The sequence below is a fragment of the Halichondria panicea genome, chromosome 8 (genome assembly GCF_963675165.1).
Source record: "Halichondria panicea chromosome 8, odHalPani1.1, whole genome shotgun sequence".
Taxonomy (NCBI): Eukaryota; Metazoa; Porifera; class Demospongiae; order Suberitida; family Halichondriidae; genus Halichondria; species Halichondria panicea.
Genome location: NC_087384.1, coordinates 6,936,038 through 6,961,902, shown reverse-complemented (window position 1 = coordinate 6,961,902; position 25,865 = coordinate 6,936,038). Strand labels below are relative to the sequence as shown.

General features: G+C 44.6%; 7 protein-coding genes across 9 annotated transcripts; 2 read left to right on the top strand and 5 right to left on the bottom strand.

Moving 5' to 3' along the window:
- Positions 1-20: 20 nt before the first annotated feature.
- Positions 21-2,285, bottom strand: LOC135340220 (extracellular serine proteinase-like). Its single transcript, XM_064536539.1, has 2 exons — positions 1,574-2,285; positions 21-1,228 (listed from the first exon to the last, which is right to left on the bottom strand). Exons 1-2 carry the CDS (start codon positions 2,135-2,137, stop codon positions 185-187), a joined length of 1,608 nt encoding a protein of 535 aa, XP_064392609.1. The 5' UTR covers positions 2,138-2,285; the 3' UTR covers positions 21-184.
- A 40-nt stretch (positions 2,286-2,325) lies between these two features.
- Positions 2,326-9,622, bottom strand: LOC135340219 (peripheral-type benzodiazepine receptor-associated protein 1-like). Its single transcript, XM_064536538.1, has 19 exons — positions 8,861-9,622; positions 8,407-8,593; positions 8,181-8,285; positions 7,961-8,122; positions 7,415-7,552; positions 7,242-7,355; positions 6,496-6,690; positions 6,192-6,419; positions 5,985-6,035; positions 5,512-5,932; positions 5,236-5,463; positions 5,022-5,117; positions 4,665-4,861; positions 4,474-4,552; positions 3,777-4,265; positions 3,622-3,725; positions 3,009-3,329; positions 2,676-2,738; positions 2,326-2,508 (listed from the first exon to the last, which is right to left on the bottom strand). The coding sequence occupies exons 1-19, from the start codon at positions 9,604-9,606 to the stop codon at positions 2,422-2,424; spliced, it is 4,011 nt and encodes a 1,336-aa protein (XP_064392608.1). The 5' UTR covers positions 9,607-9,622; the 3' UTR covers positions 2,326-2,421.
- Positions 9,623-9,695: 73 nt separating this feature from the next.
- On the top strand, positions 9,696-15,133 carry LOC135340221 (aflatoxin B1 aldehyde reductase member 2-like). Of its 2 annotated transcripts, none has more exons than XM_064536540.1 (10): positions 9,696-9,832; positions 10,082-10,140; positions 10,192-10,258; positions 10,325-10,517; positions 14,139-14,268; positions 14,314-14,380; positions 14,428-14,525; positions 14,592-14,746; positions 14,802-14,882; positions 14,989-15,133. In XM_064536540.1, the coding sequence occupies exons 1-10, from the start codon at positions 9,758-9,760 to the stop codon at positions 15,054-15,056; spliced, it is 993 nt and encodes a 330-aa protein (XP_064392610.1). In that variant the 5' UTR covers positions 9,696-9,757; the 3' UTR covers positions 15,057-15,133. The 2 variants fall into 2 exon arrangements, with proteins under 2 accessions (XP_064392610.1, XP_064392611.1); XM_064536541.1 differs by having other exon boundaries at positions 14,802-14,933.
- A 502-nt stretch (positions 15,134-15,635) lies between these two features.
- LOC135339274 (kinetochore protein NDC80 homolog) lies at positions 15,636-19,457 on the bottom strand. Its single transcript, XM_064535344.1, has 18 exons — positions 19,143-19,457; positions 19,019-19,083; positions 18,931-18,965; positions 18,785-18,871; positions 18,638-18,723; positions 18,488-18,581; positions 18,251-18,425; positions 18,117-18,143; positions 17,994-18,061; positions 17,835-17,878; positions 17,681-17,778; positions 17,393-17,585; positions 17,093-17,261; positions 16,915-17,004; positions 16,765-16,857; positions 16,576-16,703; positions 16,371-16,473; positions 15,636-15,865 (listed from the first exon to the last, which is right to left on the bottom strand). Exons 1-18 carry the CDS (start codon positions 19,397-19,399, stop codon positions 15,731-15,733), a joined length of 1,947 nt encoding a protein of 648 aa, XP_064391414.1. The 5' UTR covers positions 19,400-19,457; the 3' UTR covers positions 15,636-15,730.
- A 117-nt stretch (positions 19,458-19,574) lies between these two features.
- On the top strand, positions 19,575-20,481 carry LOC135340546 (ATP synthase subunit C lysine N-methyltransferase-like). Its single transcript, XM_064536902.1, has 4 exons — positions 19,575-19,888; positions 19,977-20,114; positions 20,163-20,213; positions 20,261-20,481. The coding sequence occupies exons 1-4, from the start codon at positions 19,643-19,645 to the stop codon at positions 20,417-20,419; spliced, it is 594 nt and encodes a 197-aa protein (XP_064392972.1). The 5' UTR covers positions 19,575-19,642; the 3' UTR covers positions 20,420-20,481.
- A 343-nt stretch (positions 20,482-20,824) lies between these two features.
- Positions 20,825-24,150, bottom strand: LOC135340544 (proline-rich protein 36-like). 2 transcript variants are annotated; one of them, XM_064536898.1, is made up of 12 exons: positions 23,995-24,150; positions 23,765-23,899; positions 23,586-23,706; positions 23,426-23,535; positions 23,139-23,249; positions 23,040-23,090; positions 22,612-22,872; positions 22,494-22,556; positions 22,249-22,358; positions 21,692-22,194; positions 21,595-21,638; positions 20,825-21,550 (listed from the first exon to the last, which is right to left on the bottom strand). In XM_064536898.1, exons 1-12 carry the CDS (start codon positions 24,013-24,015, stop codon positions 20,894-20,896), a joined length of 2,187 nt encoding a protein of 728 aa, XP_064392968.1. In that variant the 5' UTR covers positions 24,016-24,150; the 3' UTR covers positions 20,825-20,893. The 2 variants fall into 2 exon arrangements, with proteins under 2 accessions (XP_064392968.1, XP_064392969.1); XM_064536899.1 differs by lacking the exons at positions 23,765-23,899; positions 23,995-24,150 and having other exon boundaries at positions 23,584-23,706.
- A 100-nt stretch (positions 24,151-24,250) lies between these two features.
- LOC135340545 (ubiquitin recognition factor in ER-associated degradation protein 1-like) lies at positions 24,251-25,858 on the bottom strand. The gene is made up of 7 exons (XM_064536900.1): positions 25,520-25,858; positions 25,207-25,337; positions 25,044-25,116; positions 24,831-24,983; positions 24,726-24,779; positions 24,506-24,676; positions 24,251-24,407 (listed from the first exon to the last, which is right to left on the bottom strand). Exons 1-7 carry the CDS (start codon positions 25,808-25,810, stop codon positions 24,315-24,317), a joined length of 966 nt encoding a protein of 321 aa, XP_064392970.1. The 5' UTR covers positions 25,811-25,858; the 3' UTR covers positions 24,251-24,314.
- Positions 25,859-25,865: the final 7 nt, after the last annotated feature.

Here is a 25,865-nt window from a genome sequence, read left to right as displayed (position 1 = left end):
CCAGGAACTGTTACACAACATGCACTTAAAATGAAACATTCTTGACATTTGATACATTGACACATGGACTACTTCTAATTACAACAAATGAATGCATCTATGGTTACAGTGATGTATAAAACTTTGATGATTTCCCACTACTAGCTATTATAATAATTATATATATAGACACACACAACAGTCTTTACTTGGGAAACCACTGGCTCTGTGCTGTTTCAATATCAATATCAGAATCTGGAGCATTTGCTTTGGCCACGTACAGCAATCGATCGGGAGTTTCTCCAATGTTTCTTGAAGAAATAGCAGCCGACAATTTGATGTGGTTTTTAGTGGATTGCTTCATCATCTTCTCCTTGACCTCCGCGGCTGATAGTTGTGGATGCAAACTCCTCAGGATAGCAGCATAGCCAGCAGCATGAGGGGCAGCCATTGAGGTACCACTCATAGTCTTGGTGCAAGTTGAGCAAGATATTGAAGCACTCTTGATGCTCATTCCCGGGGCCATGATGTCAGTGCACGGTCCAGTGTTGGTGAACATAGAGACCTTGTCAGCTTGATCAGTAGCGCCCACTGCAATGCCTACTTTAGCAGAGGCTGGTGAGTGCTCACAAGCGTTGCCGGCTTGATTGCCAGCTGCTCCAACCATTACAATGCCAGCGTTAGTAGCCTCAACAATCGCACGGTTTAAACTAACCGAAGTCTTGACTCCGAGAGACTGAGAGATGACTTTAGGTCGTCCAGTCGGTTCATTCTTGTGTTGAGCAATAATTCGGTCGATTCCTTTCACAATACCGCTCACAGCACCAGTTCCTTTACAGTTGAGAGCTCGTAGATTATAGATAGTAGCCTCTCTAGCCACTCCCAGTGTTGTACCAGCGGCAGTACCAGCACAGTGGGTACCGTGGCCATTGCAGTCTTCCCCGTGGTTCTGTGTGCCTGTGAGATCATCTACAGCATCATAGCCAGCGTACTGTACTCGTCCAACCAGCTCTTGATGACTGGCCATGACTCCAGTGTCTATGATATAGAGGTCTACGTTCTTTCCAGTCCCCTCGGGCTTGTACACACCGTCCAGTTTATTAGTGTGCTGATCCAAACGGTCTAGATTCCATGTCACAGCTGAGTCTGATTCAGCAACGCCTGTCTCCTTTTCAACAGGCACTGCTACCTGTGACCTCCGTACGGCCATATCTGCCTCAATGTGTGCTACTAGAGGATGTCGTTGCAACTGCAGGGGAGAGGGCAATGTTTGCATAGTGAGTTGGCTCAAAGAACATGTGTACGTGTGTATACACACAGCATACATATATGTGTATATTAATATGCATGTGATTGTAGAATTGAAACAATAATTAAGGCTTGTATAATCAACACCAGTGGAACCACACAACAGCAGTTCTCTGAACAGCAAGCTAGCTTCCCCTTGTCTTCCTATATGAAGGCTTCATGTGTCCAAGGGCTGCCACTATACAAGCAATCAACATAGTTCCTACTCCTACATCTCACGGCACTTACACATAACCCAGGAAACTAATGACACACATTCCCAGTAGGTAACCTTATAGCTACTCACCAAAGCTAGGGTCTTCGAGTTAAGGGTGGCCACAAATCCCTGCAAGTTTCGCAGTGCTTGAATGTCCGAGGCCCTGATCCTCTGGTTGCTGTCACGATTAGCTTTGCTCAGAACTTGAATGGTACGATCCAACGTGTAGTCGTCAGTGTCAGACTGCAACATGACAATGTAACGACCTTGTATAGGTTTGGAGTCAACCTTGACTTCGAGCAGGTGTGATGTTTCGTCCTGTATAGAGGCTCTGTCCTGGGCAGTGGATCCACCCTGGGCAGTGACCCTCTCTAGCACCTTGAGTAGTCGCATTAGCTCTTGATCGTGCGTGTCCCAACCTTGATCAAATGATTCGCGATAATACTCTTGTATGTCCACTATGTGAGATGTTTCATCGCGTTCGTGTGTTTCAAACATTGAGCTAATGGACCTACGCCTCACAATATGATCCCAATGATCATGGCTCTCAGCGAGGCCCTCAGCAGGCGAGGGGTCTAGTGGGAGGGCCTGGGCCCTAGCTCGACACATCAAGACAGCTAGCATAACCAGCGACAGGCGGAGGTGGGGAGACATCTTGAGACAGATTCTGAACACTTTATTCTTGTCCCCAGTTGCCACTATCCAGTTTTTATACAGCTCTTAGATCGCTTGCTGAGTCAATCAATGAATAGTCTGTGAATTTCCCTAATAGCTAGCTTGTGAATATCTACGCTTGTAATTAGCTTGTAGCCCTACAAGAACTTGTATAAACAGGAAGTGAACATGTGTAAAATGATAATTGTCATAAAAATTCGGTTAAATAGAAACACATCACAATCAATACACGCGGCACTCGTAAATCAACCCCTAAAATATTGCTAATCGGAATGTTTTAAGTTTGAAAAGTGTTCTTCTGTATTGTTTGATAAGATGAGCTTTGTCATCTTCTTGTCTGTTCCCTCGTCCTGTAAGAATAAATAACAACAACATAAGAGTCCATTACCAACAGTTTAGAAATTCAACATAGCCAATATTCATTCACACAGCGGGGGAAAATGGAACAATTTAATGACATTCACGATGATTGCAGATCAGTTGTCACCATTATTAGAGGAAACCATTCAGCACTTACAGATGATGAGGGATCCTCCACAAAGTTCTTAGGTACCAGCCCTTTCTTATCACCCAGCTCTCCCTGTACACACACAGAGGGGTGGAGGTATTAGCACACACACACAGAGGGGTGGAGGTGTTAGGAGGAAAGGCTCACTGGCTTATTGGGGACTATATCAAATTGACACCTCATCATGAGAAGTATGATAAGCACTTTTGTTGACAAACACACACAAACACACACTATACAGGTATATTTACCAGCATTAGGTATTGTATGTTTTAACATGTACTCCTGGTTTCAAGTAGGCAACATGGTGGTTGTTTGTATATTAGTGTGAAGTGTACCCACCTGATAGAAACCATCGGAGTCTGGTCGGCCATACACCTTGATCAGGTCACCCTCACTGAAGGTCAACTCCACATCAGAGTTATCATTAGGAGAATCCATGTTAGGATCGTAGTCATGTACTGCCCTCAATACCCGAGGGCTGTCGTCAGGGGGCAGAGTCTCAGAACAACCGTTGCTATGGACAGCATCCATGGTTTGCTCAAGGCGAGCAAGTTCTTCAATGTCCAGTATCTCCTCCACCATATTGCTAGGTACTAGTCCAGTTCCTCCCAGGAGGGAACGACCATCAAAGAAACCATCCACATCCTCTCCACCCACACGCTGGAGGGAGAGAGTGTTCTAATTAAAGGGAGCTTCTATGTAACATTGAAGTAATGTGATACAACCCGTTTTCACCTTACTTGAAATGTAAAGCTTTTTATAGACAACATAAGCCAACCACTAGCTACACAGTGGGACCACACTATAGGCTCTGTACACACTTGAGGTAATTTCAGCTTCACGTAAGGTTGTAAGGCATGATATCATCAACCTCCATACTGCAAGCATTGAGTCATTCTCCAGCAATGCACACAGCTACAACAGTGAAACAATAACACAGGTAGTGACTCACCACTATGACATCCCCCTCATTAAAGCATAACTCTTCTTCAGCTAGCTCAATGTTAGGAGACTGATGAGTAGGGTCGTATGAGTACAGAGCACGATAATATTGAACTAAGGGAGAGAGTGGATAATTAGAACAACACTAGACAGAATACAACCTACCTTTATCGGACTTAGCCTCTCCGTTGCCGTTGGAAACGTGAGTACTGTCTCCATTTGACTCCATATGCGTAGATTGTCTCAACTGAAGATCCTCTTCTCTCTTAGCTGTATCGTACTCTGACCCCTCAGACTCTTGGCTATCATCCGACAACAGGAGGTGGGCTATAAGCTTCGAGGCCACACCCACTATAGCGGAGGGTAGGGATTCGTAATCCTCGTTGCTAGCGGTAACGGTCAGTTGTACAGTGGAGGTACTAGTGAGCTCTGATTGAAGATGGAGCACATCTCGAGGCAGTACCAACACAGAGAGAGATTGCTGACAAGCAGTAGACTCTGTTGTCTCCAGTTGAGTGACTGCGTGGGTGTTCAAATAGAGAGTGTAGGATGTGATTGGTGTGATGGTGTGAGGGTGTGGAGAGAAGTTGACGAGGAGAGAGGTAGGTGTGTCTAGCATGGTAACCAACACGTTGCCAGGGGGATCAGGATACTCTGTAAGAGGGGTGGATGCATTGTAATACTATTGACACATGGAGACACTGGAGCCATTGTCTGCTTGTAAGGCAACACATAATTATAAAGCCATAAATATTGTACATGTGTGTGTGTGTGTGGGTGTGTGTGTGTGTGTGTGTGTGTGTGTGCGTGTGGGTGTGTGTGTGTGTGTGTGTGTGTGCATTGTATCCCTAGAAACACTCACGAGGGTTGAGGATGATGGGTGTGGCATTATCAGGTGATTCCCCCTCATCACACACACTCCTCACAGTGATCCTCACCAGCTGCACATGTGTGTGTGGGCGTGTGTGTGTGTGTGTGGAGGGGTACAAGTCAACTACATGAACATGTCAGGAAGTCTACACTCAGTACAGCTATGATATACTGTACACACACCTGATTGAGAGGGACATCACTAAGTAGTAGGGAGGTCTCCTCTGGCCCCTCCACTGTCCCTCTGAGCTCTCCATTGAGATAGAGGGTGTAGCCAGTCACAGTACAGGGGGGAGGGGACCACCTCACTGCCACACTGGTCCCTCCACCATCCACAAACTGTCGCTCTACCTCAAGATCTGTTGGAGCTATCAACTCATCTGGAGAAAACAGATTTGTATGAAAACATCGTGTATACAGATTTGCATTCTGAAGCTAAACTTGCCATGTTACACAAGTACATGTACATAGACCTAACTTAGAGCTTCTTAAAATTGGTGTACCCTAGCAGTCAATATCACACACACACACACACAGTACCTGCTGAGTCAGCAGATGATATGTCCTCGTCCACTTCCTGTATGTCCTGGAGGTTAGTTGATCCTCTGTGTGGTGCTGGGTGGCGAGTGGGCGGGGCTAGTGGGGGGGGGGTACACTCACATTAGCACAAGAACTACAGTTACTGTCCTTCCATTCTACAGTATTTATTCTACTTCTTAAATTGCAATAATTATTTATGGTAATATGCACGTACTTCCATCGTCCGTGACAGGCTCTACAAAGTTGGAGGGCACTAGTCCAGTGACTCCAGAGAGCAGCTTGCCATGATAGAAGCCATCCCCATCCATCTCTCCATACACGTACACATAGTCCCCGGCTGTGAGGGGTAGCTCCAGGCTGTAAGCAAGGTTAGGACTGTTCTCCGCTGGGTTGTAGTTGAACTTAGCGATAAAGAGCACAGGTTCTAATGATGCCACTCCATCTGTTGAGGGGACTGATGAATATTGTGTGTATATTGTAATGGTTGTACCTTCTTCCTCTACGTACGTCCTCTCTTCTTTCTTTGGTGTCTCCTCCAGTGATTGCTCCGGTATAGACGATGCTATACTCACAGCGTCGTCACTCTTGTCGTTCTTTATACTCTCCACTGAGCCGATACTGAGATTAGTTTCGCTGCTATCATAGGGGTCAGCGACCTCTACACCCACTGCCTTCATTTCACGCTCCAAACTAGAGTTCAAGAGGTCAACTTTAAGTGGTGTAGAAGAGCCAGCCAATAGGAGAGGAGGGCTGGACATCACATGACTTGTAACGATAGCCTTCTTTTGATCACTGGATGCAGTTTGAACTCCGACCTCTGATGAAGCAGGGGCTTGGTTGAGACGATCTTGTAATTGCTGACACAGCAATTGTTGCTGCTTGAGTAGCTGATCACGATCATCCAGCTGAGACTATGACACATCATGACACATTATTGACCCATTATGACACACACACACATACCTGTAGTGTCAGTAGGTGCTGTGCTTGCTCACTCTTAGCTTGAGCAGCCTCCTGAGGAAAGCAACATAACATTCACTGTAAGTAAGCTAACTCGAGAAAGAAGCTTTAGTTTGCAAATCTACAATCCAAGAAGCCAGCCTAATTAAGAATGAACCATCACTAATGGACATGAAGACCTACATACACTCAGACTATTACATAGCTCACCACTTGTAGTGTTTGAACCTTGCCCTCTTGTTCTTGTACACTCGTAGACAGACGCTCCACCTCCCCCTCCAACGAGGTCACATGATCAGCGTTACCTTGTAACTCTGTCACCGCCAGCTCAGACACTTGTAACTTCCTAGTTAGCGAGTGACAGCGTTGCTCCAGTTCAGAGTTCAGAGAGTTGGTATGATCAAGTGATTCTTGTAGAGAGATGACTTGCAAGTCAAACTGTAGGACAAGGAGAAGTGATTAGGACAAGCTATAACAAGCGATAAATATTATACAATTAACATCAATGACTCACTTTAGACAGTCTGTCCACTTCAGCCTGTAGCTGACTGACCTTTGACCCCTCTTCGTTGCTGCTCCCCTCCTCTTGTAGTTGAGACAGCTGCCTCTTGAGTGATTGGTTCTCCAGATCCAATGCCTCCACTGCCGAGGCCTCACAGGCTAGCTCAGACTGGGACAGTACAGTCAGGTCGTCCTCTCCAGGGAGTTGCTGCACAAGTGGTGTAGCATTAAACAAAGCATCTTGAACGGCCATAACCATTAGTCAAATAACATTAATTTTATGATTTCTGAAAGCCTAGAGAGAGGCCTTTCAGATGGTGTGTTAAAATCAAAAGTCTGTTTTTGGCCTGTTTTTGACAAAATACCATGAGCTATAGCCCATGGTGTTTTTCCGAAAATGGGAAATTATAACCTGTTACAAATTTGAGAATTGAGCATACCATCTGAACGGGCTCCTTTTAAGCTTCCATAAAATCATAAAGTTGTTGAATTTGAACCATCAGAACTCTAGTTACAGAGCTGATTCCAAAATGAAGGATTGTAATAGCTACGGTGTACTTGTCATGGTAATAGCTACGGTGTGCTTGTTATGGTAATAGCTATGGTGTGCTTGTCATGGTAATAGCTACGGTGTGCTTGTCATGGTAATAGCTACGGTGTGCTTGTCATGGTAATAGCTACGGTGTGCTTGTCATGGTAATAGCTACGGTGTGCTTGTCATGGTAATAGCTATGGTGTACTTGTCATGTACATACTTACAGAGCAAAGTTTTGTCACCACCTTCTCCATTTTAAGCCTGTCCATTGCCATGATCTTGATCTTCTTCTCTAGCTCAGATGTTGACTCAGAGGGTGGTTTAGAGTTGACCTCCAACTACAGGGGGTGGGGTGGGTGTGGTCAGGGGGTGGAGTCTGATACAGTACTGGTATTACCTTGGCCAGCCGCCTCTTTAGTTCAGATATCTCTCTTTCCTTGCCATGGATCTGTTTCGTGTACTCACTGATGTCTTTGGCGTGGTGTCTACTCAGAGCCCTCCTCACAGCAGCTTCACTATCACTGGGCCCACTCTTCTGCAACACAACACAAGCAGTCACCATCATTATTGTACCAAACAGCTACTAAATGCATTTGAAACTGGACGTTCCTGACACATGGCCTAGATCTGAAAAAAACTCACACTTTTTAAAACTTTTAGCTTTGAAATCAGACGTTTCTAACAAGTAACACAACTAATTTCTACACACCACGGACTAACACAGACTCCTTACACACACCACGGACTAACACAGACTTGTCCTACACACACCACGGACTAACACAGACTCCTTACACACACCACGGACTAACACAGACCCTGTCCTTACACACACCACGGACTAACACAGACCCTCTCCTACACACACCACAGACTAACTGGTATGTGTGTACATACATTCCAAGCACACACTCAGCTGTAAAACATGTACTAACTAACTTACCATGTGATCGTAGTCAGATTTAAGAGATTTACATTTCTCCTCCAAAGTTTTCACAAGGCTCATCAACTCAGCGTTGCGTTTGCGGAGCTTTCGTGTCCTCTCCTCGTCCTTTGCTGCCCCCTTCCCATCTCCAGCAGGGCTATCCATCAATATCTTCTTACGCTGCATACAGTATGGTTGGTGTCATTTACAATGTATGCAATGTTCTGTTAGGATTTACCAGGGATGCATTTTCCTGTTTAAGATTGGACTTGTCTTCTTCCAGCCTTTTGAGAGTGGCATCTAAATCTTCTAGTCGTCTTTGTACAACTCCACCAACACTACGCTGTAGGAATAACCACACACACACACGTGTTGTGAGATGAAACCATAAGACCTCTGGTCAAAACACACACACATAGAGAGGATGTTGGTGGTGTTAATAGGATCAGTCACAACATACGTACCCTGGAGCTCTGTGGGCTTTCAGTTCTGTCCAAAGTGGAAGTATTGAGAACACTCTTAATGGCTGTCATTTCCTCCAGCATGGCCTCTCTCTCCAGCCTCTCCCTCTCTGCCCTGCCCTCCACCAGGTGAAGGTCTTGCTCACGCTCAGCAAGGATCTGCTCAGCTAGTCGCAGCTGGGCAAAGTCCCTACACACACACAAGGATTATTATAAGGTACTTATAATGACTATTAATTAAATACAAGAAAGTGCCCACACTGGTAGCCCCTGGTACTAACTGCCTCTAGACAACAACCACCTCTATGGCAGTTCACTGGTGGCCCCTGGTACTAACCGCCTCTAGACAACCACCTCTATGGTCTAGTTCACTACATAAAAGCAGCAAATTTGTGCGTAGTTAAGGAATGAAAATAGCCACCGCTTCTGGACACATCACTGATAGTATAGTACATACCTTGAAGCCTCTGTCTGATGCTGTCTCAGGATATCTGCTATTTCTAACTCGTGCTCGTGTTTCATTCTCCTCATCTGCTCAATCTGAGACTTATTCTCACGACTAAGACGATACACTTGATCATCTAGTGTCGAGTTCTGCTGACTCAGCTGAAACAACTCCCTCGTTAGTTTGTCCTCCTTCTGCCACGCCTCCTCTGAGACTCCGCCTACTTCTTTAAAGCACTTCTCTCTCTCCTCACGCACAGCACGGCGAATCTCCTCATCACGATTTTGTCCCCATTTGCGCTGGGCTCTACTCAACTCCTCGTTCTTTTTAACCTCCAATGCTCGAAGGTCCGCCTCCCATTCTCTCCGCAGCCTCTCCTCTACACGACGTACATCACCACTCCGTTCTTGCTCTTTACGAATAGACAACGCCTCCAGTGAAGCACTTAGTTTCTTATCCGCCTCATCTTTGATCCTTCGAACATCCTTATCACACTGAGACACAAGCAACCGAGCCTTAGTTCGCTCCCCTTCTAGTTCAGCCTTGGCTTCTTTCAACTGACGCTTGAGGTCGTCGATAGTGCGTGCAGTGTTGGGGTCTGTAGACTCCACAGGATGAGACCGGCTCTCGCATAACAAGTCTCTGAACATCCTCTCAGATTGCGCCATCTTTAGACACGCTACCTGAATTGTATAGGTCTCAAAATCTACCAAACAGGGTCCAGCTGCAACAAATACACCGTCTTTGTGTTTTACCATAGAGCACGTGACTATAACCATGGCACCACGCCCACAAAAAAAGGGGGCGTGATGAAAAATATTTCTGCTGAATTGGCAATTTCTGGGGGCGTGGTGGCAGTGTGGTAACGCCCTTCTTTCTGACGATCTTTACCATTATTATATCTGCAAGATGGCTGACTCTACAATGAAGGTTGTTCTGGGCACTATGGAGATAGGGAGAGGTGCTCTGAGTGAGGACACACCAGTAAGAGTAGCCTGTACCTTACCTCTTTATTTTAGGGAGGAATTGTAGTACTGTACAGCTGGTAAAGTTGGCGAGCATAATATTAATTTTAGCAAGGAGGCGATTGAACTTTTATTGCTGATGTTTAATTTAACATCACGATATACTGCAAGCTAAAATAATATTGGTGATTTTTTTACGAACTTTGATTTGCCAAATTGCTAAAATGAATGTTACCTTAACCTCGTTATGAGCACTTTCATTGTGTAGAGTTTTGAGCTGCTGGATGCATATTTCACTGAGGGACAAGAACTAGACACAGCACTGATGTGAGTTCAGTGACCAACTCCCACTCACTCTAACCGCCCCCTCCATTGCAGGTACGCTGGAGGCAACTCTGAGCTCATTATCGGACGCTACCTCACAGCAAGAAGTTTGCAAGAAAAGGTATTAGGACTGGAGCTGCAATCATATCGTTACAGTTTTTGAAGGTTGTTATCATTATTCCTCCAGGCTGTTATTGCTACTAAGGCTAATCCGTTTGGGTCCCACGAGAAGAACTTGGCCAGAGAGGGTGTGTTGGCTCAGGCTGCACTGAGTCTTCAGAGACTGCAGGCCTCCAGTGTGGACATCTTCTACCTCCACGCCCCCGACCATGACACGCCCATAGAGGAGACGCTGGAGGCAGTGCAGCAGCTGTACACTGGTGAGGGGGTGGGCCTTGTCTAGTCAGCCATAACTTTAGTACCGTTGATCCAATATCAAACATTTTATAATATTCCGAAAGCTTAGAAAAATACCTTTCAAATGATGTGTTTCAATTCAAAATTTTGTTCGGGCCCTAATTTGTCATTTTTCGGCCTCGGACCATGGGCTATAATCCATGGTACGGACTAAATTGGCAAATAATTTTATCTCTCGAATATGAACTTTGATGGCACCATTTGAAAGGTCTGTTTCTAAGCATTCACAAAACCATAATATTCTTGACTTTCAATCCATAGAATTTAAGTTGTGGCAGCTGAAAGATTCACCATTTCATTAATTAAACGGAGGGGGGGGTGTCTTTCAACAGCCATAACTTCAGCACAGTTTATCCATTCACAAAAATTTTATAATATTCCGAAAGCTTAGAAAAATACCTTTCAAATGATGTGTTTCAATTCAAAATTTCGTTCGGGCCCTAATTTGTCATTTTTCGGCCTCGGACCATGGGCTATAATCCATGGTACGGACTAAATTGGCAATATCTCTCGAGTATAAACTTTGATGGTGCCATTTGAAAGGTCTGTTTCTAAGCTTTCAGAAAACCATAAAATTTTTGACTTTCTATCCACAGAATTTAAGTTGTGGCAGCTGAAATCACCATTTCATTAATTAAACGGAGTCTTTCAACAGCCATAACTTGAGTACAGTTGATCCAATGTTAAAAATTTTATAATATTATTTCGAAAGCTTAGAAAAACACCTTTCAAATGATGTGTTTCAATTCAAAATTTCGTCCGGGCCCTAATTTGTCATTTTTCGACCTCGGACCATGGGCTATAATCCATGGTACGGACTAAATTGGCAAATAATTTTATCTCTCGAATATGAACTTTGATGGCACCATTTGAAAGGTCTGTTTCTAAGCATTCACAAAACCATAAAATTTTTGACTTTCAATCCACAGAATTTAAGTTGTGGCAGCTGAAAGATTCACCATTTCATTAATTAAACGGAGGGGGGGGGTGTCTTTCAACAGCCATAACTTCAGCACAGTTTATCCATTCTCAAAAATTTTATAATATTCCGAAGGCTTAGAAAAATACCTTTCAAATGATGTGTTTCGATTCAAAATTTCGTTCGGGCCCTAATTTGTCATTTTTCGGCCTCGGACCATGGGCTATAATCCATGGTACGGACTAAATTGGCAATATCTCTCGAGTATAAACTTTGATGGTGCCATTTGAAAGGTCTGTTTCTAAGCTTTCAGAAAACCATAAAATTTTTGACTTTCTATCCACAGAATTTAAGTTGTGGCAGCTGAAATCACCATTTCATTAATTAAACGGAGTCTTTCAACAGCCATAACTTGAGTACAGTTGATCCAATGTTAAAAATTTTATAATATTATTTCGAAAGCTTAGAAAAACACCTTTCAAATGATGTGTTTCAATTCAAAATTTCGTCCGGGCCCTAATTTGTCATTTTTCGACCTCGGACCATGGGCTATAATCCATGGTACGGACTAAATTGGCAAATAATTTTATCTCTCGAATATGAACTTTGATGGCACCATTTGAAAGGTCTGTTTCTAAGCATTCACAAAACCATAAAATTTTTGACTTTCAATCCACAGAATTTAAGTTGTGGCAGCTGAAAGATTCACCATTTCATTAATTAAACGGAGGGGGGGGGTGTCTTTCAACAGCCATAACTTCAGCACAGTTTATCCATTCTCAAAAATTTTATAATATTCCGAAGGCTTAGAAAAATACCTTTCAAATGATGTGTTTCGATTCAAAATTTCGTTCGGGCCCTAATTTGTCATTTTTCGGCCTCGGACCATGGGCTATAATCCATGGTACGGACTAAATTGGCAATATCTCTCGAGTATAAACTTTGATGGTGCCATTTGAAAGGTCTGTTTCTAAGCTTTCAGAAAACCATAAAATTTTTGACTTTCTATCCACAGAATTTAAGTTGTGGCAGCTGAAAGATTCACCATTTCATTAATTAAACGGAGTCTTTCAACAGCCATAACTTGAGTACAGTTGATCCAATGTCAAAAATTTTATAATATTATTTCGAAAGCTTAGAAAAACACCTTTCAAATGATGTGTTTCAATTCAAAATTTCGTCCGGGCCCTAATTTGTCATTTTTCGACCTCGGCTATAATCCATGGTACGGACTAAATTGACAAATAATTTATCTCTCGAATATGACCTTTGATGGTACCATTTGAAAGGTTTGTTTCTAAGCATTCAGAAAACCATAAAAATTTAGACTTTCGATCCACAGAATTTAAGTTGTGGCAGCTGAAAGATTCACCATTTCATTAATTAAACGGAGGGGGGGGGGGTGTCTTTCAACAGCCATAACTTCAGCACAGTTTATCCAATCTTAAAAATTTTATAATATTTCGAAAGCTTAGAAAAAAACTTTTCAAATGATGTGTTTCAATTCAAAATTTTGTTCGGGCCCTAATTTGTCATTTTTCGGCCTCGGACCATGGGCTATAATCCATGGTACGGACTAAATTGGCAAATAATTTTATCTCTCGAATATAAACTTTGATGGTACCAATTTGAAAGGTCTGTTTCTAAGCATTCAGAAAACCATAAAAATTTTTGACTTTCTATCCACAGAATTTAAGTTGTGGCAGCTGAAAGATTCACCATTTCATTAATTAAACGGAGTCTTTCAACAGCCATAACTTGAGTACAGTTGATCCAATGTCAAAAATTTATAATAATTATTTCGAAAGCTTAGAAAAACACCTTTCGTGTTTCAATCCAAGATTTCTTCCGGACCCTAATTTGTCATTTTTCGACCTCGGACCATGGGCTATAATCCATGGTACGGACTAAATTGGCAAATAATTTTATCTCTCGAATATAAACTTTGATGGTACCATTTGAAAGGTCTGTTTCTAAGCATTCAGAAAACCATAAAATTTTTGACTTTCTATCCACAGAATTTAAGTTGTGGCAGCTGAAAGATTCACCGGGGGGGGAGGTGTCTTTCAACAGCCATAACTTCAGCACAGTTTATCCAATCTCAAAAATTTTATAATATTCCGAAAGCTTAGAAAAATACCTTTCAAATGATGTGTTTCAATTCAAAATTTTGTTCGGGCCCTAATTTGTCATTTTTCGGCCTCGGACCATGGGCTATAATCCATGGTACGGACTAAATTGGTTAATTTTTATCTCTCGAATATGACCTTTGATGGCACCATTTGAAAGGTCTGTTTCTAAGCATTCAGAAAACCAGAACATTTTTGACTTTCAATCCACAGAATTTAAGTTGTGGCAGCTGAAAGATTCACCATTTCATTAATTAAACGGAGTCTTTCAACAGCCATAACTTGAGTACAGTTGATCCAATGTCAAAAATTTTATAATATTTCGAAAGCTTAGAAAAACACCTTTCAAATGATGTGTTTCAATTCAAAATTTTGTCCGGGCCCTAACTTGTCATTTTTCGGCCTCGGATCATGGGCTTAAAATAAACACTTTTATCTCTCAAATGATACCATCTGAAAGGAACTTTCAGTAAAATGTTTGACCTTGGATGTACGGTAAGTTCAAAGCTATAACACGTATGTATCCATGGTTACAGACGGCAAGTTCAAGGAGCTTGGACTCTCTAACTTTGCCTCGTGGGAGGTTGCCAACGTGTACCAGATATGCAAGAGCAGGGGATGGGTCCTGCCCACCGTCTACCAGGGAATGTACAACCCCATAACAAGGTGATGTAAGGTCATGTGGATATTAGCATTCAAGTATGATAATAGAATGGTTGAGTCAGAGCTGCTTCCTTGCCTGAGGCACTTTGGAATTCGTTTCTATGCCTACAATCCGGTAAGTTCAAGTGTACTAGCTTCTCTTGAGTGATATTGTTTCCTCAGCTGGCTGGAGGAATGCTGACTGAGCGCTATTATCGCAGTGGGTTGGACACACCTCAGGACGGACGGTTCTGGACAGTGGGAGGAGACTGGGCAGTCAAGTGAGTGCACTAGCTATTTTAGCGACTGTATTATCATGCTCTGTGTGTGTGTGTGTGTGTGTTCAGGTACAGGGATCGTTTCTGGCGTGAGAGTGTGTTCCGAGGTGTGGAGTGTGTGAGGGGTGCTCTGGACGAGTGTTATGGAGTGGGTGTGGTCAGTCTCGTACGTGCTGCCTTCAGGTGGCTCAACCATCACTCTGCCATCAATGCCAAGTACAATGGTAAGCGCCTCTGTTACTAGACGCCCTCTATAATACCCCTCCTCTCTCTGTACAGATGCTATTATTGTTGGGGTCAGTAAGATGGAGCACTTGAAAGCAAACATGGCTGCTTGTCAGGAGGGACCTCTAGACGAGCGTACGTTAGCCCACCCCCTGCAACTGTGTGTGTAGTGACCTCTAGACGAGCGTACGTTAGCCCACTCCCTGCAACTGTGTGTATAGCTGCCATTCTGTGTATACAGGTGTCGTGAAGGCGTTTGATGAAGCCTGGAAGATGGATGCCATCAACTGTGCCAAGTACTATCGATGATGGGCTTATTCAACTATTAGTGAGATACTTGAGACTTCTTATTTTGTGCTCTATTTGTCCTGGAATTTTTGAATGTGTGTGCTGTTCAAATGGTTGGGATTATTGCATGCCATCATCTCATACCCTCTAGCTAGGCCATCCATGAGACTAATGCCATCATCTCACACCCTCTCGCTAGGCCATCCATGAGACTGATGCCATCGTCTCATCCCCTCTAGCTAGGCCATCCATGAGACTAATGCCATCATCTCACACCTTCTAGCTAGGCCATCCATGAGACTAATGCCATCATCTCACACCCTCTAGCTAGGCCATCCATGAGACTAATGCCATCCATCCATGCATGTATAAAGAGCTTGGGTGGTACTATAGTTATATGACTGTAAGTTTGTTGTGTATAATTATTACGTCACATATCCAAATCAATGATCTGCATTCCAATAATTATTAGTTAAGCCTACCCCTTGCATTGCAGCACAACCTGTGTTCTGATCAATGATATATAATTATTGTCATGAAATCTTATAAATTTTTTGGGAGTAATTATTTTATATAATTATTAGTTTATTAGTTATGATATCCACTTTGAAAATCATGTGTTACATCACAAGCACATTAACATAACAATAATTATAGGATCTAATAACACAACAATGACAAATGTCTCGAGTCAGTTACAACACTAGAGGTAGTGCTGGTTGTGTGGGTTGTGTGGGTGTGAGGTAGCTGGGAGGAACTGCAGGCATTTTGACTTGTTTGAAATCTTTCACTAACCCATCCACGCCTGACTTCATCTTCTTGAAATGGCTCTGCAGAAAGGGAGGGCAACCAGTCAATGTAGCACTACTGTACATTGCTACCATACAGAGAGGGAGGGCAACCAGTCAATGCAGCACTACTGTACATTGCTACCATACAGAGAGGGAGGGCAACCAGTCAATGCAGCACTACTGTACATTGCTACCATACAGAGAGGGAGGGCAACCAGTCAATGCAGCACTACTGTACATTGCTACCATACAGAGAGGGAGGGCAACCAGTCAATGCAGCACTACTGTACATTGCTACCATACAGAGAGAGGGAGGGCAACCAGTCAATGCAGCACTACTGTACATTGCTACCATACAGAGAGGGAGGGCAACCAGTCAATGCAGCACTACTGTACATTGCTACCATACAGAGAGAGGGAGGGCAACCAGTCAATGCAGCACTACTGTACATTGCTACCATACAGAGAGGGAGGGAAACCAGTCAATATAGCACTACTGTACATTGCTACCATACAGCCTGTACTAGTTGTGTTACTTATATACCTGCATGGTTTCCACAAGGTCAGTCACTGCAGTGAAGTACTCCCTCAGCTTGTCTTGTGACTCTCTAATCTCCCTCTCTGCACTAACTTGCTCTGTGATCAACCTGTGACAACACAAGGACCAAGGTGAGGGACAACACAAGGACCAAGGTGAGGGACATCACAATGTATGATGAGGAACTGGGTAGTATAATTATAGTACTCACTGTTTCTTGGCTGCCATGAACTCCTTCTCTGCGTCTGTATCATCAAGCAGACGCTGCTGTAGAGTCATCACTTGCTTCTCAAGAGCATGCTTTTCAGCCTGTTCCGACTTCATAGCATCCTCGAACATCTGTGTGTGTGTGTAGTGGGCGGATGTGTGTGTGTGTGTGGGGGGTGGTGGTTGGGTGTACCTTTCTTTTTTGTTCCAGAGCGTCTTTCTCAATATCCAGAGTGTGCTGGAGGTTCTCAAGCTCCAACTGTTTCCTCACTCTCTCAGCATTCAACTGAGTGGGGGAGGACACCATTCAACACACACACAAACAGTACTGGCACTAGCTTACAGTGGACCGAGTGGCCTCGGCATGAATTATTCGACTCTCCAGCTCGGAGCAGTTGCTGGCCACTTTCTGGAGTAGCTCTGTGACTTGATGCTGTAAACACACACAATATTAGATACACACACTAGCTACATCAAATCAGAGCAGACACGTACATGTACACACACATTGTTGCTCTCACCCGGAGTGTTTTAGCGTGGTGTACAAGTCTTTGGAGTACCTCTGGATCAGCCCTCTTACTGGTGTCATGGTCTATGGGAGATAGAGATGCCACATCCGGTAGTAATACAGCCAATCGTCTCAGCTTGTCGTTAGCAGCACTGCATGAGCTGTCAATACCTGACACAGTCCTGAGAGGGAGGGACATGATAAGCTATAAAAGCACACCAACAATAGTTCTGTGATATGCAGATATGTACTATATACTACCATGAAACACTCAGCTAGGTGGAATGCACTAAACGAGAGTTGCTGTCAGTACCGGTTGTGCTTCATCTGTAGCTCTGATATCTGTTGGTTCCAATCGTCCACCATACTCCTGTACTTGTCCAACAACTCGTGACTCTCTCTAATCCGCTGCCTGATCTCCACCACCTCCTTAGAGCTCATGGGCTGTCTACGAATCATCTCCTCCAGCTCCTCACTGTTACGCTTGCACTCCTCAATCTGTAACTCTACAGTGTGTGTGTGTGTGTGTGTGTGTGTGTGTGTGTGTGTGGGTGTTGGTGTGTGTGTGTGTGTGTGCCTCAAAGTGATGATAGTGTCGTACCTGTTTTGCTGATGGTTGACTCGGTATTGACAATAGCCTGCTCTATTTGTTGAATGGCAGGCAATAGTTCTGTGTCGAGCACATTCTGGACTTGTTCACTGCACACAGGAGGACAGTAATTCATCCAGTGATTACTATAACAGCTAGTACTTACTGCTCTGCCTGCATCTGCCTCAGCTGCTCCTGGAGGGCACTCACCTGAACAATGGAATAATAAATCATGTGTGGCACAAAAATTAATTAGTAAAAGCGTACATGTGTACATGTATATGACTTGCGTACGTGTGTGTGTGTGTGGTGTGTGTGGACTTACTGATGAGTGGGAGAGTTGGTCAATGGCCTCGTCTTGTTGTTGTTTGATCTCCACAGCTTTGTCCACGGCTGTACACAGACACAGACATGTTTGTAACTATAGAGCTATCCATACAGCACTCACCTTCTTGATACGACTCTTTGTCTTCTCCTGTGAATAAGATAAGACACATCACAACCACCGCTAACCACGTCACACACACATCACACCCACTCCACCCACTCGATACACACATCACACTAACTCCACCCACTCACTGAGTTTCTCCACTCTCTTGGCGGCCAGGTTCTGATACTCAGGGCTGTCTAGTCCATACTCCATGTAAGTCTGGTACATGAATGACATCAGATTAAACTCTTTAGCATAGCGATCACTCTCTCCATCAAAGTCACTGCCAAACAGGATATCGTCGGTACGGTCAGGAATGTGACACTGCAGATCAGGTGTACATGAATAACTGGGCATGCTCAAAGGGAAATAAAATGGCTGCTCACGTCCACGAGGAAGTCTAGTGCTCCCAAGAGGATGGGCCAAGAATGAGGACTGCCCACGTTGAGGAGGTGGTTCTTGCTAACAGGAAACGGGTATCTGCACACGAGTGAGAGCACATGTAACACACACCATGCACACTGAGTGGATGTCACCTGACAGCCTTGAGCACTCTAGGAATAGTCTCAGTGATGTTCATTCCATCCACTATAAGAGTGTTGTCAATCATAGACAGCAAAAACTGTGTGCGTGTGTATGGGGGAGGTTAGGGAGTGATCATAGCTGGAGGGTTTATTACTCACGTTGAATATGTTGAGGAACTCCTTGGTGGTGGGTGGTTGAAGGGACTTGGGGGTCAGAGTTCGCGAGTAGTTGTGCTCACATAGGAACTACGGTAGACAGGGAATGAAATAACACACACCGGGTGAATGGCAATGCAAACACTCACAGCTATAAGCTTTTTGATGACTGCAGACTGGTGAGCTAGAATGGAGGAAGAGGCAAGTCATAACCTACCTGAATATAGATTATCTTACATTTCTCAGAGAGCTGGCGTGGATCCTTCTTCACCTGAGAGGGGCCTTGTCCGTACATACTTGACCTGTCCAGAGCAAACAATATAATTATTATTATTAAAGCTGGTAAGGCTTATCCTCTTACCTTCCCGTGGAGGCCCTGGATCCTCCCATGGCTCCACTCTGTGTGGCTCTCCTACCAAACTGTGTTGAAGGAGCAGCTTTGGTGGTAGTCTTTCTGCGTTGACTGCCAGCTGCTGCAGTTGAGGGCCGACCACCGCCCATAGGAGGTTTTGACTTTCTCTTCACCTTCCCCTCTCCAGGATCGTACCTCTCCAATGCCACATCTCTGGAGGGCATACCGAGGGACTGCCTAACAGAAGTACTGGACACACGCTTCATTTTGATAACACTTTTGCGACAACTTTTACATTCAAAATGTGCTGACAAAGCAACATGAGGAATTAGCCTCGATCCCAAGGCCGCACTGAAACACTTCCAATCCAGCCTCGATCCCAGGCCGAGTTTTCGCTTTTATAACGGTTATAAAAGCGAAAACTCGGCCTGGGATAGGCTAGACTACCACTTGCACTGTAGCTGATGATACACATCAACTATTAACGATCTTTACCACAAGACTCCATAATGGCTGCTGATGAACTTAAAGTTAGATCTGAGAAGTTGAGGAAGGCTGGCCTAGCCATAGCCGGCATTATGGGAGGCGTGATCTTTGGTATTGTCGCCCTCACTGTTCCATTCGTGCTACCAGCTCTGAGGAAGTACTGTCTCCCCTATGTTCCGGCCACCCCCATCCAGACAGAGACAGTCTTGCGTCACATCCGAGGGAGGGCTGGCAGAGTTGTGGACCTGGGCAGTGGAGATGGACGAGTGGTACATAATATAAGCTATTGTATGGACTTGTGTGTATGGTGTCAGCCGTATGTTTGTGCATTGATGTTATAGTATTCTTGTTTTGCAGTGTATAGCAGCGGCCAAACAGGGAAACTTTGCAGTTGGTTACGAGCTCAATCCATGGCTGGTGTGGTACTCTAGGTGGAGGGCTCTCTTGAGTGGAGTGAGACAAACAACTGAGTTCCATAGGAGAAATCTGTGGAAGGTATTATTATATAAATAATTAATTAATGTATAGTTGCAACCCTCACAGGTTGATCTAGGGGAGTACAGTACTATCATTATCTTTGGTGTGGATACAATGGTGAGGTGGTGAGGGACATTGTGTGTGCAGTGTGTTAACTGATGCAGATGGAGCCACTGTGGACAAAGATATCCAAGGAAGTGCTCTCCAAGCAGACGCCCCTGAGGGTCATAGCATGTCGTTTCCCACTCCATCAACAAACTCCCACCATCAGCCACGAAATGGGACCTCACAGTGTTTGGGTGTACGACTATTTTACAATGTAATGTCATTTTGTCCATTCAACTCGAGGGCGTTCTTTATGAAGTCACCACCCATGTGGACTAGATACTACTGTTGAAGATGAATGAAGAAGAAGACAGAGTCACCCCTCAGGCTGTACTGGATGCTCTAGGTAAGCATCTAGTCTCTATATGATAGTGCTGTACTGTGTATTCTCCTGTATAGGCAAGTCTGCTGAGCTCAAGCAAATGCTATCTAATAAGCATCTTCAAGACTTGCTAAAAGAGATTGACCAATCAGAGTCTCCCCAGAAGGCCCTCAAGGCTGCTATGAATATTCCAGTGTTTGTGGAGTTTGCAGACCAGTGCCTCAGAGAGTGTGGACTGAGAGACTGAACATATTTATAAGACATAATTATTGTACTGTGTATTAATATTTATCCACAATCATCAGTGTTTTGTTATTGAAAAATGTTAAAAATTATAAAGCACATTGACATTATCTTAAAAAATGGCTGTCTATTTTTTCTTCCTCTTAACTACTTTAGTTCCACTAATAAGTTTGCCACTCCTTGACTGTTTCTTGCGTGGTCTGCCCTTGCCGCCCCCGCCCAGTGACGAGAGAGAGGCGGGCATACGAGTGTCACTCTGCTGTGATGATGTTGGAAACAGGGGGGCACCATATGTTGTTGGAGGGGGCGGGAACACAGACAGGGGGGCACCATATGTTGTTGGAGGGGGCGGAAACACAGACAGGGGGGCACCATAAGATGTTTGAGGGGGAGGGAACACAGACAGGGGGGTACTATACGATGAGGGCGGGAACACAGTCAGGGGGGCATTATGTGACATTGGAGGGGGCTTGGGGGGCATGAAAGCTCCTGATCTCAGACTGGGCATGCTCAGTTGTGTAAGAGAGGGTGCTCCATTCACAGGGGTAGGCATACGATGAAGTTGGGGCATCGTCGGGTTTGCAAATGATTTGGAAACAAAGAGTGGTTTGTGCTGCACCAGAGATTCAGAGACCATTGGATGCAGCTTAGGCATACCAGCTATGGTGGTAGTCATCTGTGGGGGGCTGATATTAAGAGTGGTCTTAGTACATGACTGTGGCTTATGCAGTGGTGAGCGTAGCTTGGGTGCAGGGCTTAGCTTGGGTGGTGTCAGTGTCGTAGTCTATAGAGAAACATAATTACGGGTACACTTTGCACAATTCTTACCTGTGCCTTGGGCAGAGATAACCTCTTAGCAGTAGACACAGCCTCTGAATGAATGATATATAATTATATACAGACACACAGAGTGAGTGACTCTCACCCAGCTGCTGTGTTAGTGGCTTCAGCTTGGGAGGAGCCAAGGCTTGTTGCCTCACAGCTAACGTCTTTGGTCCTTGCAGCACGGGTATAGTGGGACGAGCATTGTAAGCTGGGGCCCTGGGAACCGGCCGATAGGGTACTTGAGGGGGCGGTAGTGGGATGGTGTGTGCAGGGGGGAGTGTGATGGTGGGAGGGGGGAGTGATGGAACAGTGTGAGGAATGTGAGGGGGAATGTGAGGGGGTGGTGGAACAGTGTGAAGGGGGAGTGGTGGGATAGTGTGAGGAGTGTGAGGGGGCGGTGGAACAGTGTGAGGAGATGGTGGGACAGTGTGTGGGGGTGGTGGAACAGTGTGAGGGGGCGGTGGGATAGTGTGAGGAGTGTAAGGAGGCGGTGGCTGTTGAGGGATGATTGGTTGAGATAGTTGAACAGTTGCCGGCCTCTGAGGAGGACTGTCTGATTGGCCAGAGGGGGAGAGCAGTGTATCAGCAATACTATCACCAGACCTGAAGGGCAAACACAGCAGTTACATACTGTACGTGTGTTAGCGAGAGACTTACGTCTTGGTTGGTTGTGAGGGTGGGGAGTGTGTTGTGTGGAGGTGTGGGGAGAGGAGGTCCTCACGATTAGTGGGCAATGGTGCTGCGAGACGTGACACTTCCACCGACAACTGAGAGAGAGAATAAGCTACTAATAAAATGACAACTTGTTGCAACTAAAACTGTACAACACATGGAGCAAACAAGCATCAGATTAAAGGAAATAAAACACAATACAGTAATACAGTATGGTGACAGGTACTTACAGCATCAAAGTTAAGTTGCGAAGTATCCATTGATAATTTTGGCCTCTTCCAACTATTGGCAAACTGTGAAAATAATTATACATTAAAAAAAAAAACACTAACAACATGACAGACTTACATTCCTGCCATGTTGTCTCCCTCCTGTAAGGAACTCGTTAACACTCAATCTCTCAGGGACGTCCTCATCTGCCACCAGCTGCATCAGAGCCCTGGAGGCGTGGCATCTCTTCCGTAGGTAGCGGCGTACACTAGGAGTGTGGAACTTGCGCTGGTTGTAATGAAGTCTATTAGTGACCCACAGTACGTCAGTAGTAGTCTCTAAACAGAGGGGAGGCTGAGTAGCTAGCAGAAGGTTGGCCTCAAGGAGCAACTTCTCATCCTACATATAGGGAGGCAAGAATGTAAGGGATGAAATACATCAAGGTTCTGGGAGGGGAAAAACAGCCAACAAATTAATAACTGGCCTTATGTAAAACAAACAATTTGGGAAGCTACTTTCGGGAGGCCATAACTTTACTAAAAGCAGGTAATGGGTAATAAACTGACATGAGTGCACTTTGACTGGTGAGCCATCTCGTTGACTGTGGCCAGGAGGGTCTGCAAAAAGAGGTCACATGACATGGTACACTGATATAATAGACACACCTCTGTTGTTGGCTTTAACAAGAGCAAGTGTTTGTCATATCCAGCGAGAACAGAGTGGCAACGATAATCCCTCACCTCACACACAACACGACCATTATACAGCTGACAATACTGCCACCAGAGGGATAGTGGATAATAGTTACTAGTGGCATAGAATACAGCAAGCTGAAGTCAGTACAGGGGTTATATTCTCATATAAATCTAATGAAAATGCTAACTTGTTAGCCACTGTTTTGGATCCATCACCTCTATTTATATCACTGTACGCCATGATTATAACACTCTACCTGAGATTGTTCCAGCACTTCCATTAGGACAGGGGGCACCTCTTGGTTGTCAAGGTAACTGAAGATTTCATTGTCTTCGTAAGGCATGAAAATCTCGTCTGTTTCACCACCTGGGTACAGAGTTCATAAGGTCATTGCGTGGGCGGCACTACACTCACACCTTCACCACTGCACAGCACCAGAGAATATCCCTTCTCATCCTCGTACAGGTTGACTATTAGTGAGGGACGAGTGTGGTTCCTCTCTAACTGTGCCAGTAGGTTCACAGCTCCTCGGAACCTCTGTAGTGTGTAGTGTGTGGGGGTGTGTAGTGTGTGTGTGGGGGTGGGGTGTTCTTGCCTTGTCAGTATTCTTGTCTGAGCTGCTCTGTAGACAGTCAACGTACAGGTCATGGAGACGGTCAAACAGGGAGAGGGTGGAGCCAGTCGCTCGTTTCTTACGAGGCACGTTTCCTCTGAGACTGTCTACTATCCTCTGTGTGTGTGTGTGTGTGTGTGGGTGTGTGTGTGGGTGTGTGGGTGGGTGGGTACGGAGTGTTAGTTTATACTGAAAACTGTGGAATTTCTCACCCAAATCCTCTCAGAATCCATCTCTAAAGGGAACAGAAGTTCCACTGGACACGAGGAATGCTTGTACAGGACACTGGAACAGTTACAAAGCCATTATAGTAATTTGGCCAAATTATGGTGATCTTTATTAAGAATATACATAGGTCAAAGGTCATTAACATGCCGTTCTATTAAGAAACAAACGGACAAGACTGAGAGAAAACCCAGTAATGGGTAAGTTCTACTGACGATCTTTCCCCTTATTTCAATAGCAAACTTCTAGGATCGTAATAATAATTGCACTGTCATAATAATGTAACAATAAGGTAAGGGTATGCAGTTCAATGATGATTCGTTTTTGATTTGTTTTTCCGTATTCTTAAATGTTGTCCTTGTCCTTGGAAGGCAACAAAGTCTTCTTCATCATCATCATCCTACAGAAAAACACATAATATCGTTTATACATTGATGCGAGAGTATCTAATGTTGCTACTATCAATGCTACACTGGTCCATCACAGCCTCCTACCCACCATAACCTCCGGGGGATGGGGGTTGAGGTTCTTGGCCTTCTCAAATGATATCTTTCCTCGTCTGTAGTTATAGTTAGGAATTCCGCGTGTCGGCTTGACCTCTGACCCCTCCTCAGATACCTTGTCCGGCTTCGCCTTGCCATTCAACCTTTGACCCTCACCAGCAAAAGCCTATAGTGGAAATTAAATGATAATATTGCACAGTATAGCACATATGTACCTTGAATTTGCCTTGCTTTTCAAGCACCTCTTTAATCAGTGTATCCCGTTCAGTCTACATATGAAAAGAGGATAATAACTGGAGAATTGTAATAAACACACTGACATCTGAGGGGTCATCAGCAGCATCCGTCTCCATCCTCTGTGGTGGCTCTGGTGACTTGTAGCCAACAGGAGCAGCAAAGTCAACCTTCATATCACATTCGATGATGGACACAGCATTTCCAGGCTGTGTATCCAACACCAGTAACTCATAGATCTAGGAAGGGGGGAGGGTCATTAACGTATTAATGTGTATAAACTACCAGAGCAGTCTCACCTTGGCATTGTACTCTATCCCGATGGTATCACCTTTAGTCAGACACGCAAATGAACGCAGCTTGCTCTCTAACCTGTACCTCTCTAGCTAAGGAAGAGCACACCAAAACATGGCCATAGATAGATAGGTATGGGTATACACAAACATGGTGGTTGTTGGATACACTGCCTTGGGGTTGGAGATGTCTAGGAAGTCCACAGTTTGAGGCTGGAACTTTGAGAATGTGGCTAGTTGCAGTGAGACATTATCCAACTCCACCAGATCACCGTCCCGTATATACAGCTGATTCATCATCTGTAGGGGGAGGGGCTACATGTAACGCAATACTGTATAAGGAAGAACGACCATAACTTTAGCCTAGAACAACCAATTCCAAAAGTAAAATATACATTATGTAGCTCTTAAAGAGCTCAATCACATGACATAATTAGATCAACTCTTCCCTTTACTTAACCCCCCCTGGCCCCCGTACTAACCCAGTGAGGAAGGAAGATGCGACCTTCCTCTGCTACGAATTCAAGTACTCCACAGTGAGTGATACGCGAGTGCTGTGAGTTCGATAGTTTGAAGAGCATTGGATAACTGATGTTGAGACGAGCCAGCTGCTCCAGAGCAGAGGGGGGCATGATGATCTTGCCACCATGTTTAATCTCCTCACTTGTTTTAGTGGAGAACACCATAGAATAGGCACGGTACATAGACTTGAAACCAGAACCAAAGCCAGGGAATGGCGGAGGACCTGGGTTACCACCACCAAACCACGCCATATCTTGATTCTGATTTTCTTTTCTTACAGTCGAGTCAGCAGTATCTCAAACCACG